The sequence below is a fragment of the Pleurodeles waltl genome, chromosome 6 (genome assembly GCF_031143425.1).
Source record: "Pleurodeles waltl isolate 20211129_DDA chromosome 6, aPleWal1.hap1.20221129, whole genome shotgun sequence".
NCBI classification, from domain to species: Eukaryota; Metazoa; Chordata; class Amphibia; order Caudata; family Salamandridae; genus Pleurodeles; species Pleurodeles waltl.
The window spans coordinates 14,482,942-14,499,227 of record NC_090445.1 but is presented as its reverse complement, the minus strand read 5'-3'; the positions used below and the strand labels follow the sequence as shown (position 1 = coordinate 14,499,227).

General features: G+C 46.0%; 1 protein-coding gene across 1 annotated transcript in view; it reads left to right on the top strand.

The window, feature by feature from the left end:
* CRAT (carnitine O-acetyltransferase) overlaps positions 1–16,286 on the top strand; it is a 466,622-nt gene that overhangs the window by 170,589 nt on the left and 279,747 nt on the right. The window contains exon 2 of the mRNA XM_069237047.1: positions 9,457–9,738. Coding sequence (XP_069093148.1) covers positions 9,457–9,738 — 282 coding nt within the window. The remainder of the gene's footprint in view (positions 1–9,456; positions 9,739–16,286) is intronic.

Here is a 16,286-nt window from a genome sequence, read left to right as displayed (position 1 = left end):
ATGCTTTATCCCTAAATCCTCTTCTAGAGCCACACTTCAATACTTGGTACTTTCCCAGCAGGACTATTTTCTTTCCTCGATCGTGAAGGTGCTCTAGGGCAGGTTCTTCGTGCTGCTTCGAGGCTGTGTTCAGGAATAAAGTTCTATGATCACTTATCGTCCGTACGGCTTACTCTCTAATGGTTGCTTGCGGAAGCCATCATTTTATTCATACTAAAGTGTCATATGCTGAGAGACTCTGACATTCCCGTAAATAAGCTCATCCTCTTTGAAGGCCTTACATCCTTCAGGACCTGTGACCATCTCCTTTTAGAAAGACCTAGCCTCAAGAAGCTAAGCACGCACTCTGTCCTTCCATTTCCCCTGAGAATAGGAGAATCCTTTCTTCCAGAAGATTAAAAAAGTACTACTGTTGCACTTACATGCTCCACTGTAACTTGTTTCCCACTTCCAAACGTACAAGACTGTTGTTGATCTTCTGAAGTATTAAAAGCAACTTATATACATGTGATGTAGTCGGCCTGCTGCTTGATTCTCCACCCACCCCCCCAACAGATCTTATTAGATTTTCAGCATGCAGGTAACAACACATTGAGGACCTTGCCCTTAGAACATCATGAAGCAAGTGTACACAGCCAATATAACAATTCCAAAATAAATACAGGATGTGCCATCCTGCTGCTTGATTATGCACATTTTATAATTTATACACACTTAACTGTAGCATTTGTTATTTGTGCTGTGCATCACGTCTGCATCTTAATCGTGACAGTTTAGGGCGAGTTGGTCAGGGGGGTTGTATCACGCAAGCACACATGGAGTTACCAAATATACCTTTACTAAGCATGCTTTTACAATGACATTTGTTGTAAAGGCATGCATGGGAAAGGGATGCGTGGTTAAGACGCAGTCATTTTTCCGACCACATTGTTAAGCCATGCGTAGTTCTGCCATGTGTGGTTCAGTCATACAACCCCTGCCCATATGTTGTCGTTTGTCTGTCCTTCTCCTTCTGGGGACGTGGTCTCTCGAAGAGGATACTGAATCCCAAGCAGGGTCTCAGAACAGGACACAGTTCTCCTTTTGTGGGCATCAGACTAAGACCTTATCAAAGATGTGGCTCTAGAATGGACACAAAATTTCAGGTATCCCTTCATGACTAGGCACAATAATCCAGGTGTGAGTATAGAACTGGATACGGTACATCATATGTGGCGTCCAGCGCTGGACACAATACTCCATGTTTGGCCTTCGATACTGTGCACAGCTTAAGATGCACCCTACTGGAGTAGTCGTAACTCCAGCGACACAATACTCCATGTTTGGCCTTCGATACTGTGCACAGCTTAAGATGCACCCTACTGGAGTAGTCGTAACTCCAGCTGTGTTATCACGATCTGTACTCCTTACTCCAGATGAGGCTTAGCCTGTGATCTGTAACCTGCAGTAACCTAGGCTTTCCTTCAGCACATGGGCCATGACCAATTCCCCACACATGTATGGATGTGTGCATAAGAGGCATGTGCAGCATTCTTCCTTCAGCACATGGGTCATGATCGGTCCCTACCCCTCACATGTACAAATGGGTGCATGAGAGGCATGTGCAGCATTCTCCCTTCAGCACACAGGTCATGTTTCGTCCTTGGACATGAGCTGTGCAGCTGCTTGTGGCACATCTCAGAGGTGCCTTTGACAATCCATGGTCCGTGTTAGAAGCCAGTGACTAACACAAACAAACCCAGGGAGTGTACAACTCACACCTGTAGAAAGGGGGGAAGCGAGTGAAGCCACTGTGAAATTTTACAGCACAGGTCTCCCTTCACCCCCAGCAGCACTACAGCAACCGAGGCCTGTGCTGTGGCATCCTGCATTACCCAGAGAGGACCACCGGTAGCTGTGGAGCCCACAGTTGATGCCACTTCTGGACTGTCCTGTGCTAGCCGAAGACGCCTTGCGGCATTTGTGGGGTAGCCCTGCTTCCTCCATCTCTAAGCACCAAGGACTCTTGGTTCATTTAATTACCGCCGAGTGAACTTTAACCTGTGACCCACGCTGCACCCACCTGCCCCATCCTGAGGGTACAGGCTGCTTGATGCCTCTTCTGTGGTTCCTGAGCCATGTACTGTTGTTCGGCAGTGGTGTCCCAGGGCTACAATACTCCTGTTCTTCAATTGGATAATGTTTTCTAACTGTATTTATTATTTTTATTTTGTGTACTCGGACATGTTGTACGGCACGTAAGGCTCGGAGTAGAGTAGTTCTCTTCTGGTTGACCATGATGAAGACACCTGAGGGACCAGGGCGCCCACTGGAACCTCGCGCTTGGCTGGGGCGATGTGGTATTTACGATTGTAGGCCACCTGTACCATGAATTGTGGATATGGAGAGCCTAGAGAGGGACTGTTTTGAAATCTCTGTGATTGACTATAGCCAACATGATCGTGATGTAACCAGACGACCTGGGCTGAAGAATAGAAACATGTCTTCCTTTTAGAAGCAGTTATGGGTCCCCTGTTCCACAGGGGAGTTTGGAGACTAGTCCAAAAAGACTCTCGGCAGCTCCTCAGCCCTTGGATATTTCTTCTGACGAGACGGGGTACACGGATTGCATGCCCACTTAGCATCCTTGTGTATGGTGCCTTTCCTAGTTCCCCCCTCAGTAAAGGCTCAGTGAGGGTGCTTGTTCTTGTCTTGGCGAGGGTTCTTGCTCTTCCCTGGTCTTCCTCTCTGAGGGTGTTTGCTCTTCCCTGGCCCTCCTCTCTGTGAGGGTGCTTTTTCTTCACTGGTCCTCCTGTGTGTGAGGGTCCGTGCTATTCCATGGTCCATCTCTCTGCAGGGTTCCTTGCTCATCACTGGTCCTCCTGTGTGTGAGGGTTCTTGCTCATCACTGGTCCTCCTCTCTGCGAGGGTGCTTGCTCTTCACAGGTCCTCCTCTCTGGAGGGTGCTTGCTCTTCACTGGTCCTCCTCTCTGCGAGGGTGCTTGCTCTTCCTTTGCCCTCCTCTCTGCGAGGGTGCTTGCTCTTCACTGTTCCTCCTCTCTGCGAGGGTGCTTGCTCTTCACTGTTCCTCCTCTCTGCGAGGGTGCTTGCTCTTCACTGGTCCTCCTCTGCGAGGGTGCATGCTCTTTACTGGTCCTCCACTCTGCGAGGGTGCTTGCTCCTCACTGGTCCTACTCTCTGCGAGGGTGCTTGCTCTTCACTGGTCCTCCTCTGCGGGTGTGCTTTCTCTTTAATGGTCCTCCTCTCTGCGAGGGTGCTTGCTCTTCAATGGTCCTCCTCTCTGCGAAGGTGCTTGCTCTTCACTGGTCCTCCTCTCTGCGAGGTTGCTTGCTCTTCAATGGTCCTCCTCTCTGCGAGAGTGCTTGCTCTTTACTGGTCCTCCTCTCTGCGAGGGTGCTTGCTCTTCAATGGTCCTCCTCTCTGCGAGGGTGTTTGCTCTTCAATGGTCCTCCTCTCTGTGAGGGTGCTTGGTCTTCACTACTACTTCTCTCTGTGAGGGTGCTTTCTCTTTCCTGGTCCTCCACCTGATCCTCCTCTCATTAAGGACGTTTTCTCTTCCCAGGCCCTGATCCCCATAAAGGTGCTTGCTCTTCCTTCATCGTCCTCTAAGTAAAGGTTTTTGCTCTTCACTGGTCCTCCTGTCTGCAAGGGTGCTTGCCCTTCTCTTGTTTTCCTCTTGGTTGTTCTCCCTGTTACTCTTCTCTGTGAAGGCACTTCCTCTTCTCTGGTCCTCCTCTCTGTGAGGGTGCTTCCTCTTCCCTGGTCCTCATCCCTGTGAGGGTGCTTGCCCTTCACTGGTCCTCCTCTCTGGGAGGGTGCTTACTTTTTCCAGGTCCTCCTCTCTGTGAGAGTGCTTGCCCTTCACTGGTCCTCCTCTCTGATAGGGTGCTTACTTTTTCCAGGTCCTCCTCTCTGTGAGGGTGCTTGCCCTTCACTGGTCCTCCTCTCTGTGAGAGTGCTTGCCCTTCACTGGTCCTCCTCTCTGGGAGGGTGCTTGCTTCTTCTGGGTCCTCCTCTCTGGGAGGGTGCTTGCTTTTTCCAGGCCTCCTCTCTGTGAGGGTGCTTGCTTTTTCTGGGTACTCCTCTCTGTGAGGGTGATTGCTCTTCCCTGGTCCTCTGTGTGAGGGTACTTCCTCTTTCCCGGACCTGCACCAGATCCTCCTCTCTTTAAGGGCGCTTTCTCTTCTGTGGTCCTCACCCTCATGAGGATGCTTGCCTTTTTTCTCATCGTCCTCTAAGTGAAGGTGCTTGCTCTTCACTGGTCCTCCTGTCCATGAGGGTGCTTGTTCTTCTCTTGTTCTCCCCTTGGTTGTTCTTCCCTGGTCCTTCTCTCTGTGAGAGTGCTTGCCCTTCACTGGTCCTCCTCTCTGGTAGGGTGCTTACTTTTTCCGGGTCCTCCTCTCTGTGAGAGTGCTTGCCCTTCACTGGTCCTCCTGTCTGTGAGGGTGATTGCCCTTCACTGGTCCTCCTCTCTGGGAGGGTGCTTGCCCTTCACTGGTCCTCCTCTCTGGGAGGGTGCTTGCCCTTCACTGGTCCTCCTCTCTGGGAGGGTGCTTGCTTTTTCTGGGTCCTCCTCTCTGTGAGGGTGATTGCTCTTTACTGGTCTTCCACCTGATCCTCTTTTCATTAAAGACACATTCTCTGCCCTTTCATAATCTCTGTGGGGCTTTTTGCTCTTTCCTCATCATCCTTTTGGTGAAGGTGCTTGCTCTTCAGTGGTCCTTCTCTCGGTGAAGGTGCGTGCTCTTCCCTGGTCCTTCTCTAGCTGAGGGCACCTGCTACTTCCTAGAACTCAGGAAATATGACCACCAGGAAAGTTTTGTCTGGGACACATGTTCTTTCTATCCTTATGTCCTGCGTCAACCAAAGTCCCAACTTTGTTTGAGTGGTATAATACTATATCACTTCCTCCTCCTGATGACGACCCATCGACGAAGGCCACTGTGTTGAAACATCCATGCGTACTACTTTGACTGTATAAAGCTGTTTTCACAGCAATACGAACTGGGCCAATGGTTTGGAAGGTCATTGTTCTGCTGTTTATTCATCATTTCTGAACTTTGATATCTTCCATGTTTTGGTAGTTGCTGGGATTTCTAACCACTTGAGCCCTCAATAAGAGTGGCATATTATTTCCACTGGGGCCTGTAACAGTGGTTACATGCCTCGCCGGAATTTTAGAGATCTGCAAGAACTGCACAGTTCTCTTTTACTTTCTGCTGAAAATAGCCAAAATCTCTATGAAAGTAGCAGGGTGAAATGAGGGATTTAAGTGGAACCATCCCCAGAATTACTCATTGTTGTTTTTTCCCTCCCTCACCTCTCCCCTCCACCCAGAAATTAATAATTTATTAATAGATCATCAGAGTCCAACTTCTTATTGATCTGGTATTTCCAACGTATTAGACATGGCCCTTTTTGCAGAGTTATCCTCGCACTTTTTACCTTCTTCCGCCTATTTGTTCTGACCTCTTTTTGTTGGCTTTAGACCTCTGGGCACTTTACCACTGCTGACCAGTGCTAAAGTGCATATGTTCTCTGTTTAAATTGTTTTGGTTATTGCTTTCTCCATGATTGGCATATTTGATTTGCTAGTAAGTCCCTACTAAAGTGTACTATGTGTGCCCAAGGCCTGTTAATCAAACGCTACTAGTGGGCCTGCAGCACTGATTGTGCCACCCACATGAGTAGACCTGCCACTGCAGTGTCTGTGTGAAGTTTTAAACTACCATTTCAACCTGGCAAGAGTACCTACTTGCCAGGCCCAAACCTTCCCTTTTTCTACAAGTAAGTCACCGAAACCCTCCCTTTTTCTAAATGTAAGTCACCCTTGAAGTAGGCCCAAGGCAGGCCCTTGGGCAGGATTGTTAAGAAGTCTCAGGGACATCAAAGACTTCACTTGCCAGCGCCTGTGCTCTCTTGCTGAGAGTCCTGACTTGCCAAGTGGTGCCAAATCCGGTTCCTGGTCCTTTGAGAGTGAGTTCTAATGCACCCAAGAAGAAACCAAGCACATCAACTCCAGAGCGACTTCGGAACTGGCACCGCTGCTGAATCCACGCTGCTGCCTGTACTGGGGCCGCGGTCCCCGGTGAGTGCAAAGACCGCGACTGACGCCGCAGACCCTACACCACTGCAGTACCTCCAAAATCCCTCCACAGCTCGAGTCCAGAGTGCCATGTCACCGACGTCCACGGCTCCTGACTCCAGCTCCACCGCAGCACCTGTGGCCCTGTGGTGTCATCGCAACACCACATGCGTCTTAACCTGCTAGATTCATCAACTCCTGCTTTGTCGTAAGGAACCAACGTCTCGCTGCCAATGCCGCATCACCTCCCCTGCAACCGTAAGGAACCTACGCTGCACCGACTTCAGCGACGTCCCTCCTCCCCAACTCCCTGCAATGTCTGTTTCCTCATTGTTTTCCAAGGTACTATACGCGGGGTCCGTGCAACTCCATGACCACCCTGCCAACTCTCATGAGTGGCGTCAGACTGTTGGAGATGACTCCGTCAAGACATCGTGCTAGCCCCAGTTGGAGCTACTGTCTTTCTAAGCACTATACTAAGATTTAATCTTTCAAAATTCATATCTTTGCTTGTGTATGTTGGATGTTTGTCATGTTGGTCTTGGTTTACTCAGATAAATATTAGCTATTTGTCTAAACTGGTGTGGAGTACTTTTGTGATGTTTTAACTGTGTCACTGTATGTGTGTGTTTACAAATACTTTACACATCGCTTCTGAGAGAAGCCTGATTGCTTGAGCTGTAGTGTAGCCATTTTTAGTGTAGCATTATGCGCGTTAGCTCAACAGATTAGGCCTCTGTGCACTTTGCCCTATATGCATTTTATTCAACCTTGCACTGTTATTTTACAATAACCAGTTTCACGGTCTTGTTTTTATTTCATTCTATCACACTGTTTAGCTTACTTCAGCACTGTGTTCTCAAACAATACATTCTTGCTCGCTCTGTGCTTCAGTCAAGGCTACAGTCTGGTACATTGCCGGTAAACGTGGTAGAAGTTTAGTCTCTAGTGTTCGTAGAAAGTACACATCCTCACGTAGGGACATTTCTTAGAACATCTGCATGTTAGTTATAAAAACACTTTCTAGTCCTAGTACACGTTAGAGGGAGATTCCGACCAGGAACCTACAACTAGATGCTGACTGCCCCGTTGCTGATGCAGATTACAGGCCTTTGCTCAGGTATGAGGGCTGATGTCCTCCCGGGGGAACCCGAAAGGCAGGCTTAGAGCTTCACATGCTGTGCTTAAAATATAACTCAGAGAGAACCTAATCCAGTTGCACTATGATAGCCTTATTCTTGTGCTTTACTCTCGTTGTTACTATTTTAATCCTACTGTGTTGTGTAGTTCTGGTTATTGCAGCTCACGCTTTGCTATCTAAAATACAGTCGTTTAATTAAACCAATCTTTAAAACTTAAACTGCCTTTGTCATTTCTATATGAGACCGTACTGTGTATGAGAGAACCGGTTGTGACCTGAGTGACCACGACTTCCCTTGGAAGTACTAAGATGTCATGCGCTCAGCTGCCCAATTGTCTCTTCCCTTCAAGAGAGATGAGGCACTGCCAGTTAGCCGGAGCAAAAAACGGATTTGGGGTGACAAGGGTCCTTCACCATGGGTCAGACTTAGTCCCCCACACTGTGAACGATCTTGCCACCCAAAAATCCAGTAGTCTCATTAGGATAATGAGAGCCTACGCGACATGGCACCGCCAACGTTTGGTCTGGCTCAAATTTTCAGGTCCTCCGTTTTATCTCGGTCTCATATAATATAATGATCCCTCAGTTCCTTCTGCGGAGACGTCCGTGGCACTGAGGATTTCCGCCAAGCTACCAAGGGGATGAGCAGGGGTTATCGTAGCTGTGTAACTCCCTTACCCTGACTAGAGTGCAGGTCCCTAGTTGGACAGGGTGAAAACCACTGCCAACTAAAGACCCCATTTCTAACACCCACCCCTAAAGTTACTGGCACCTCCAGTATTGGCAGGTCTGGCGTTGAGGAAAATTACACAGGCCTTGTCCTGTTTCACTGTCTATCCAGTAAACTGCTTCTGTTGGTACCGATCGCATTAATGGGTCTATACTCGTCTTCTAAGTAACTACTGTTCCTTTAGAGTATAGAACCAGGTTCCCTTCATGAGCACAGGTTAAGCTGTGGTTCTTCAGAGCTTGAAGAAACCAACACATTGCCAGTGGACTCACAGATCTAGAAAGTTAATAAAGTTACTAGGCCCGCAAAGTCTTCACGCAACCTTCTTTAAGCATGAGGAAAGTATATCTTTTGGGTACAGCGTCTTTAAATTGTCCAACTTCTTGTACACTTGAGTTTCATCGTGTGATCCAGTAAAGTTGGGGTGGAGTGAATCAGATATTTGAGGGTGTTTGAGATGAGAAGGACCATTGCCTACTAGGTGCATCAGTGACATGACCAATTTTTGTAATCCCCAGCTGACCTTTCACATTTGACCCGAACATTGGAGCATGTCCAGCACCATTAATCTTTCAGTCACTGTTGTCAGATGTCTCAATCCAAACCATTCCCACCAGCCACTCCGAGGTAGTCCTTGCCTATGACTTCCATCTCCTAGTCCTGCCAGCCTGCCACTGGTTGTGATTCAAGCCTTTTCATTTTCAAATATGATCCTGACAGGTTGTTGCAGTGCTGCCTAATGTTATGTGACACAGTCACCCTGCTGTGAGTTTTAACCAGCTTCACTCTGATCTCTTGGAAGGGTGGTCACTGCCTGTGCAGGTCTGTTGGCTTACAAAGCAGAACTGGTTGCGATCATCACACTTGATATGGGTCCATTGGGCAGATATGTGACTTGCTGCTTCTAGGCCCCCCCAGACATACAGAGGTGAAGAAAGGGCAGGCATCCAGTACAATACACACAATTATTGCCTGAGTTAAGCATGGATTGCTAAAATGAAACACCAGTGACATATGTTAAGCTTTCCATCAAAGGGCTGATCCTGTTCCTTTTCAGTATCTGGGTAATAAACACACATGCAAGAGATGAGAGCACGCTCAGCCAGGAGTGCCCACATGCGCTCAAGGCCAGCAGGGTTCCAAGGGATCAGAGGGACACTATTGCGAGCAAAGTATTTTATTCGCCTCTCAGGTAAACAAGTCAATCACCTCGAGAGTGAGGAGAATTATTGAAGCCAATATTCGTCTACATAGTTTTCATCCTAACAGGCTGACTTTCAGGTTGAAAACCACACAATGTGACCTTCAGGGCAGGTGAGGTGCCAGAAGGGGATAGAAGGACCCTTTTAATGGGCGCACACCCCAGTCTTGGGTGGTGTCTTCAAGGTCCTGTCTATCCATCTTGTTTGCTTGGCCCCAGTCCTTTGGTGGGATGATGCACTCACTGCCTGCCTTTAGCAGGGACTCGGGTCTTAACTCTGCTCTCTTCCTCTCTTGCAGGTAAAGCCGGCTTTTGTGCTCAAGCCGCTTAGTTTGGTGAAGCCGGTGTCTGCAGTGAAGGTACCGGGTCGCTATCTAACACACCAGGAGGGACTGCCATGCCTGCCTGTGCCCCCACTGCAGCAGACTCTGGAGGGGTACCTGCAGGCCCTGGAGCCCATTGTCAGCCAGGAGGAGTGGAACCACACCAAGGAGTTGGTGGAAGAGTTCGGGCGGTCGGGCAATGTGGGCGAGCGGCTGCAGAAAGGACTGGAGCGCAGGGCGAAGAAAATGGAAAACTGGGTATGTAGAGTATAAGAAACATCCAGACGAGAAGGGGACCCCTACTAGGAATCTGGTTTCCAGGGTAGGGAACAATGCCTAATACAAGAATAGTAAACACCGTCTAACCTTTCAAATGATTTTTTAACAAACTATATATAAGTGCCAAAAGGCTCAGAAGGAGTCAGGGTTCGTTTTAGATTTTGGGATGCCGTCACAGCGTGATTGGCATCCCATCTGCCAAAAAATGAATCTCATAGAAAAAAATGGATTTATATTTCAGCGGGATTCTAAATCAGGCCCACTGTCTGACTGACTTTTATTTGTTTAATACATGATTTTTAATTGATATTTGAATAGCAAACAAGACATTTCTGAAGTTCATCAAACAAGCAAGAAAATGACTTCAAGCCCAGGTCTCTTTAAAAACACACACCTGATTTTAGCAATTACATATATCTTAATTTTCATCACGTTCTTGACATTATTTTAATCATTTTCATAGTCAGAGGAGAACAAGCTCTTTTCTTTTAGATGGTTACATTCATTTACTATTTTTCATTTTTCTCAGACATGGTGCAGCTGTCAACCGTCCATTACTTGATTCTGGACATTGTGGCTTTTTAATATATTATCTACGCCTGTTTCAGCATGAAACACCTTTATCAGGCTCACCACAATTTTTTAAACCCCATCGTACATCCAAGGTAGCTGCCAAAACACAACGCAGAGTCCCGTTGAGCTCACCAATCTAATGAAGTGTATCATTTCCCAGAGAAAACAACCAAGATACAAACGCACGAAATGCCTGTGGGGAATCTCCCCCAAAAGATGAGAAATACTTAATTTAAAGCCTTAATCCATGCATAGAGTGCGAAGATGAGAATAGTTCAACTGTGCATAAAGATCAAATACATGGGCATATCTTGAGAGTGACTAATGTGACTTCCCAACACTAAACCCCACATCCCATGTATTAGAGGAGGAGATCTAAGGTCAGTGTGTGAGAGGGGGAGGACTACACAGACAGAAGCCTCACCTATGTCAGTGGTGTTTATCAGAAGACCACCTTCCCATTTAGAGATTGTTGGGGTGCTTCTACAGGCATCACCCACTATCCTTCAGCGCCAAGAGCCACTTAAAGTTTATTTGGAATCTCAGTCCTCCTGGCCTCTTGAAGTTGAGCCTTCTGGCAAACACCCCAACTCCCCTAAATAATGTTGAGTGTCACTGACCCTGTTGATTGGGTGTTTTTGTGGAGTGAGTTTGGCACATCCCTGACTTTTGGCTGTGTTCTCACTATAAGAATACTACATACATACCACTGTATAAACGTCTGTATAAAAATACATACCGACCCTCACTGCACTCAGGAGGATGCTGCACTCAGGGATGTGTCCATTGAAAGCCTCCCTGACCCCTGAGCTCACACCTTTTAAGTGCTAAATCAGCCCTTGAGTTTTCCCTGAGCTTTAACAATAGATATATTGAGTAAAATAACTGCAAAGACCTTGAAATAATATGGAATTATTATGTTTGTTTATAACCAACCATGTATGACTACTGTCAGGACATAAACTGAAATTTAGAAATCGGAGGCAATGTTAAAAGAAGCTCATGGCAGTGTAAAACACAAGTCATCTGCTTTATCAGCAATAGGATACAGTATATTCCTGGCCGACTTCATTCCTCGAATTGCATGTAACTGTCAGAATTGTGTGCTCAAAGATGCTTCTTGCTGGGCTGACCAGAGTAAATAGAGTTTTTGCCCATCCCTGTCCTCTGAGCGCTGCCCAGCTTCATTGAGTCAGCACTTGACTTGAACTCGCCCACACATTTCACATGGAAGCCCCATCGTGGTGAGGACAAGCCCTCAGCCCTGCGCTTTATGAAAATCCCTTGTCTAGCAGTCACCCTTCACCCTCCGAAGGATGCTTCTCCTGATGCTGTGCATGCAGTAGTTAGCCTTCCTGCTGACAGAGAGAAGAGAGAGGGAGAGAGAGAGAGAGGGAGAGAGAGAGACACTCCGACTCCCTCCTGCATTGATTCTTTCATAGATTCACATGCTTGAATTGTTCCCCGTTTCCAGACTGGGAACCCTCCATAACAAAGCAGTTTAGGTTCTACACTCAACAACATTGAAGGTTACAATAAACTTCAGTAACCCGTTTACATACATATGCATGATCCAAACTAAAACCAGTCAGGGACCAGCACCCTCATGTGTCCCCTATGCCAGAGGTTTTCTACCTCACGTCACGAGCCCTCGGAAAAAGCTCTTCTTCAGGATTTGTACAACAAATGACAATTTTCTTCAACATGTCTGAGCTGGGACTGAAGAAATCTCTCTTCAGAGCATGTAGTTCGACACCTGCCTTACTTTCTCCTTTAAGACAGAGAAAGAAGGTTGGTTTTAGCCATTTTAGAGAGAACGTAGACAAAGCCACCTCCTCAGGTAAGGAGAAGGATACTGGGGCTCAGTCATCACTGACATCAGTCAGCAAAACATCTAAGCAGCTGTGACCGTGCCTATTGCTGACAAACCCCAAAAACATACTGAAAAAAAAACAAAAGGCTGAGTCTGGGTAGGAATCCTTGACTAAAAAATGAAGTTGTACATTCGAAAGAAGTTGACACAAGAATTATGCCAGGCGGGTCACCTGTTTGCAGATCCTCATCGGCAACCGAAAATTTGCCTGCAAGGGTGAGTACTTTATCAGCGATTAAACACTTGTTGACGACCGGTCAGTCGGTGGCAGCAATACTGTCTATGGAGAACTCTTCACCAACAATGCAGGCTACTGGTAGTGAACCATCAACAAAACACCCGTTGGTGACAGCACTGGCGCTGTCTCCATGCTGGATTTAACGATGGCAAAGCTGCCGACAATATTTAAATATTTATTGTCGATGAATTCAACGTTGAAGAAGCACTTGTCGATGATCTCATCATCATCGACGGCACCAGTGAAATTCTCTACGACAACGGCATTTTCTTCCAAGCATTGGGCAGAATTTAGAGAACCTTTAAAAGAACAGGAATTGGCACTGACTTTGCACACCATTCTTCCCCGATACCATTGATGCCACTCAGAAAATTATTACAAGATGTTTCTTTATGTCCAGACTTAGGCGAGGACCCTAACATAGGCGAGATAGAGACTTTTTTGATTGAAAAAGTTAATGGCACTGATGAGGCTGTTAGACCGTCTAATTTAAGAATAAGATATGTGGTTTCAGACAGTGAGGAGGAGCCACGTACTCTCGTTTGCGAATCCCAAGAGCTGAGTTCACCAAGAATTTCAAACTTTCGGTAGCATGACCAAAGATCAGAGCAACCTAAACAACAAATGGTGTAGATACCATTGTACATGTTCAGAAATCTACAAGAGATGGTCAAAGATATTTTCCATTGATTACCACCTCCTTCAAGGCCAGGTTCACAAATACTGTCAATTCCACAGCCGCCAAATCTATTGTCAGTAGATTCAGCTCCACTTCTACCAAACTTCTGCAAAAACAGGTCTCGAAAATTAAAACAATTGCATCACTCCATTAGATTGTCCACAGACACCAATAGTTCTGTGTCCTCAACAGACGTTGAACAACCAGGGCTTTCGGATGCACTTTATATTTAAAACGACACAGACTGAGAGGACTCTCCACTTTCTCCCGCATTTGATGATGATGGTGATACTTCATCTCCACATGATTGTCAAGCAAAATCAGCACTGACTCAGATTGGAAAGACTTTGTTATTCCAGAGGGTGAGAGGCCAGACCCGAAGCCCAGAGACTCCCCACCAGATGACATTGGGAAATTTCACGCGCTCCGTGAGAAGGCATCTCAGCGCTTTAGTTTACCAAAAACAGCCGTGGAAAAAACCTGTTTCCTTTTTTTATTTTAAGGAAATTTGCAAAGAAGCACCAGATCTGTCCCAATTTTAGATTACCTGTAGGAGGAAGGATTAATAGTCCCATGAAACACCCTGCTACAGCTAAAGTCAGTCGATTAAGGATTGAAAAGAAATATAGGGCCAGAAATACAGCACCACCATGCACACTAAACAAGACTCGGTGTTATCCGTTGCGGTGCACCGGAGATTACGCAGCTCTTCAACTCCGTGTTCACTGCCTACGGATAAAGAGGGACACAAATGGGAGTCAGTGGGGGAAAGAGGATCAGCGTACTACCTGCAGAAGCAGTTAAAACTGCTAATGGATCTACCATCGCGGCACGCTTTGACAGGCAATTATGGAGTGACATAGCGCCATTACTACAGACTATACCAGAAGAAGGGAAAGCCGAGGCCGAGGCAAAAAGTATTGTGAAAATGCTTCGACTTCGTCTTCCCTAATTGATGCCGCCATTTAAGCTTCAACTTGTGCCTTTCACCAAATAGGCAATGCTACCATTATGAGATGCTGTCAAAGTGTCAATTGTCAAAGTTAAAACAAAATTGGCAATATTTGATGTGAAACAGATGGATATTGTACTCCATGAATGAGCCATACTCTGGAGTTTGTGGGAGAGCCACCAGATGTTTCACCAAGGAGAGAAAATCACAACCATCTCCCTCAAATAGTATCAGACATTGCTGAGAATTTGAAAAAGGGAGCAATAAAGGAGGTATCGATTGGAGAAAGGTCTCCGGGATTCTATTGCAGATTCTTCCCAATCTTGAAAAGATCCGGAGGTTGGCGACTCATCCTAGACCTAAGAAATCTCAACAAGTACATGAAAACAGAGGGTTTCCAGATGGTTACTCTTAAAGTAATTTGGTCTTTTTCAGGATGTATGCCATTTGTTATCAGTAGATTTCGAAAAGGCCTATTTCAGGATCCCAGTTCATGTAAAGCACAGGAGATTTCTCTGTTTTATGGTGACAGGTCTCTACTTCCATTTCAAGGCATTACGCTTTGGCTTAAAATCAGCAACAAAAGTCTTCAGCAAGTGCCTAGCACCAGTAGCTGCTTTCATAAGGCAAAAAGGAGGTATGGTATATTCTTATCTTGATGACTGGCTGATTCTAGCAAGTAATTGCGACAAGGCATTGGATACAACCAGCCTGACAAAAAAACACTTGAGTCTGGGGTCAGCAAAATATCCTATTTAATTCCAAGTAGGAATCTCACACTACTTAGAGCCAACATCAACACAGATTGGGGTCTGTTATATCCTCGGAAGAAGGAGGAGAAAAACTGATTCAACAGTGCGTAGCTTTACAAATGAAAACCACTGCCAAGGTCAAAACAGTAAACGTGATCTTGTGGACATGGTCTTCATGCATTTTTCTGATGCCACATTGTCAATTGCAAATGAGGATTATTCGGAGCAATTAAATGCCAATGGCAATTGATTTTGGAAGATTGGGACAATTTCGTACATGTGAACCCTCTTATGAAACAGTTCTCAGGTAGTGGTCAGTAAGGAGCAGTATTTTCAAAGGTCAACTGATGAAGCCAGTAAAAATCCAGCTGTTTTTGACAGCGGGCGCATCTCTCACGAGGTGGTGCTTCTCTTCAAGGAGTGCAGGTAAGTGGGCTATTGTCAACAGAAGAATGCCACATACATATAAATATCCTAGTGTTAAGAGCAGTAAGGCTGCCATCGAAAGTCTTCTTACAGCTGGTGCCCGATACGCATTTCAGGATTCGAACAGAACAGACAACACCACAACTATGTTTTATATTGTGAAACAAGGGAGAACCAAGTCTCTCAGGCTTTAGACGGAAGCCCAATAATTGTGGATGTGAGCAATGTACTACAATGTGGACACTTCTGCGGAACATATTCTAACAGTGCACAACAATATAGCTAATCGTTCAAGTCGCCACTGTGTGTATATTCACGAGTGAGAGTTGGACGACAATGAGCTGCATCTCGTATGTCACAAACTGGGCATCCCTGTTTGCGCAGGCAAAAAATGCAAATTCACCGGATTTGCCAGCAGGTAGCCATGTCCAGGATCAAGTGGAAATGCTTTTGCATTAAACTGGAGAGGGAAATTAATGTATTCCTTTCCCCCAATACCTCTGATACCAAGGGTCATTTACAAACTGAGGATGGAACCAGGCATAGCTATATTAATAGCTCCAGCTTGGCCTCACCTGCTGTCAAGAAACAACAGAAAAATTCTACATCATGACCCTCAATCCTTACAATTGACAGCACGACTCATCAGATGTAGATTTCAGACATTTGCAGATCCCAGAGGATTTTAGACAGGTTCTTGACACTGCAAGAGCATCCTCTACAGAAAAGATGTTCAGTGCAGAATGGAAGAATTTTGTCTTGTGGATCCCGCACCAAAAGTTCAATCTACTCACAATGCCGCCTCAAAAACTCTTGATATGTTTGTTAAAGTTTAGCTAAAGATGGACTATCTGTTACTTCAAATAAGGTACACCTAGCTACAATTTCTAAATTTTCAAGGAAACCATTCTCCAGCTTTTAGAGTAAGTAAGTTACATACACTTGCACTTAAAAGAACCTTTCTGGCATTTCAAATAGAGAAAAGTAACCTTAATGACCAACCAAAAATTAATCCCGAAAGTACCTTCTGCATT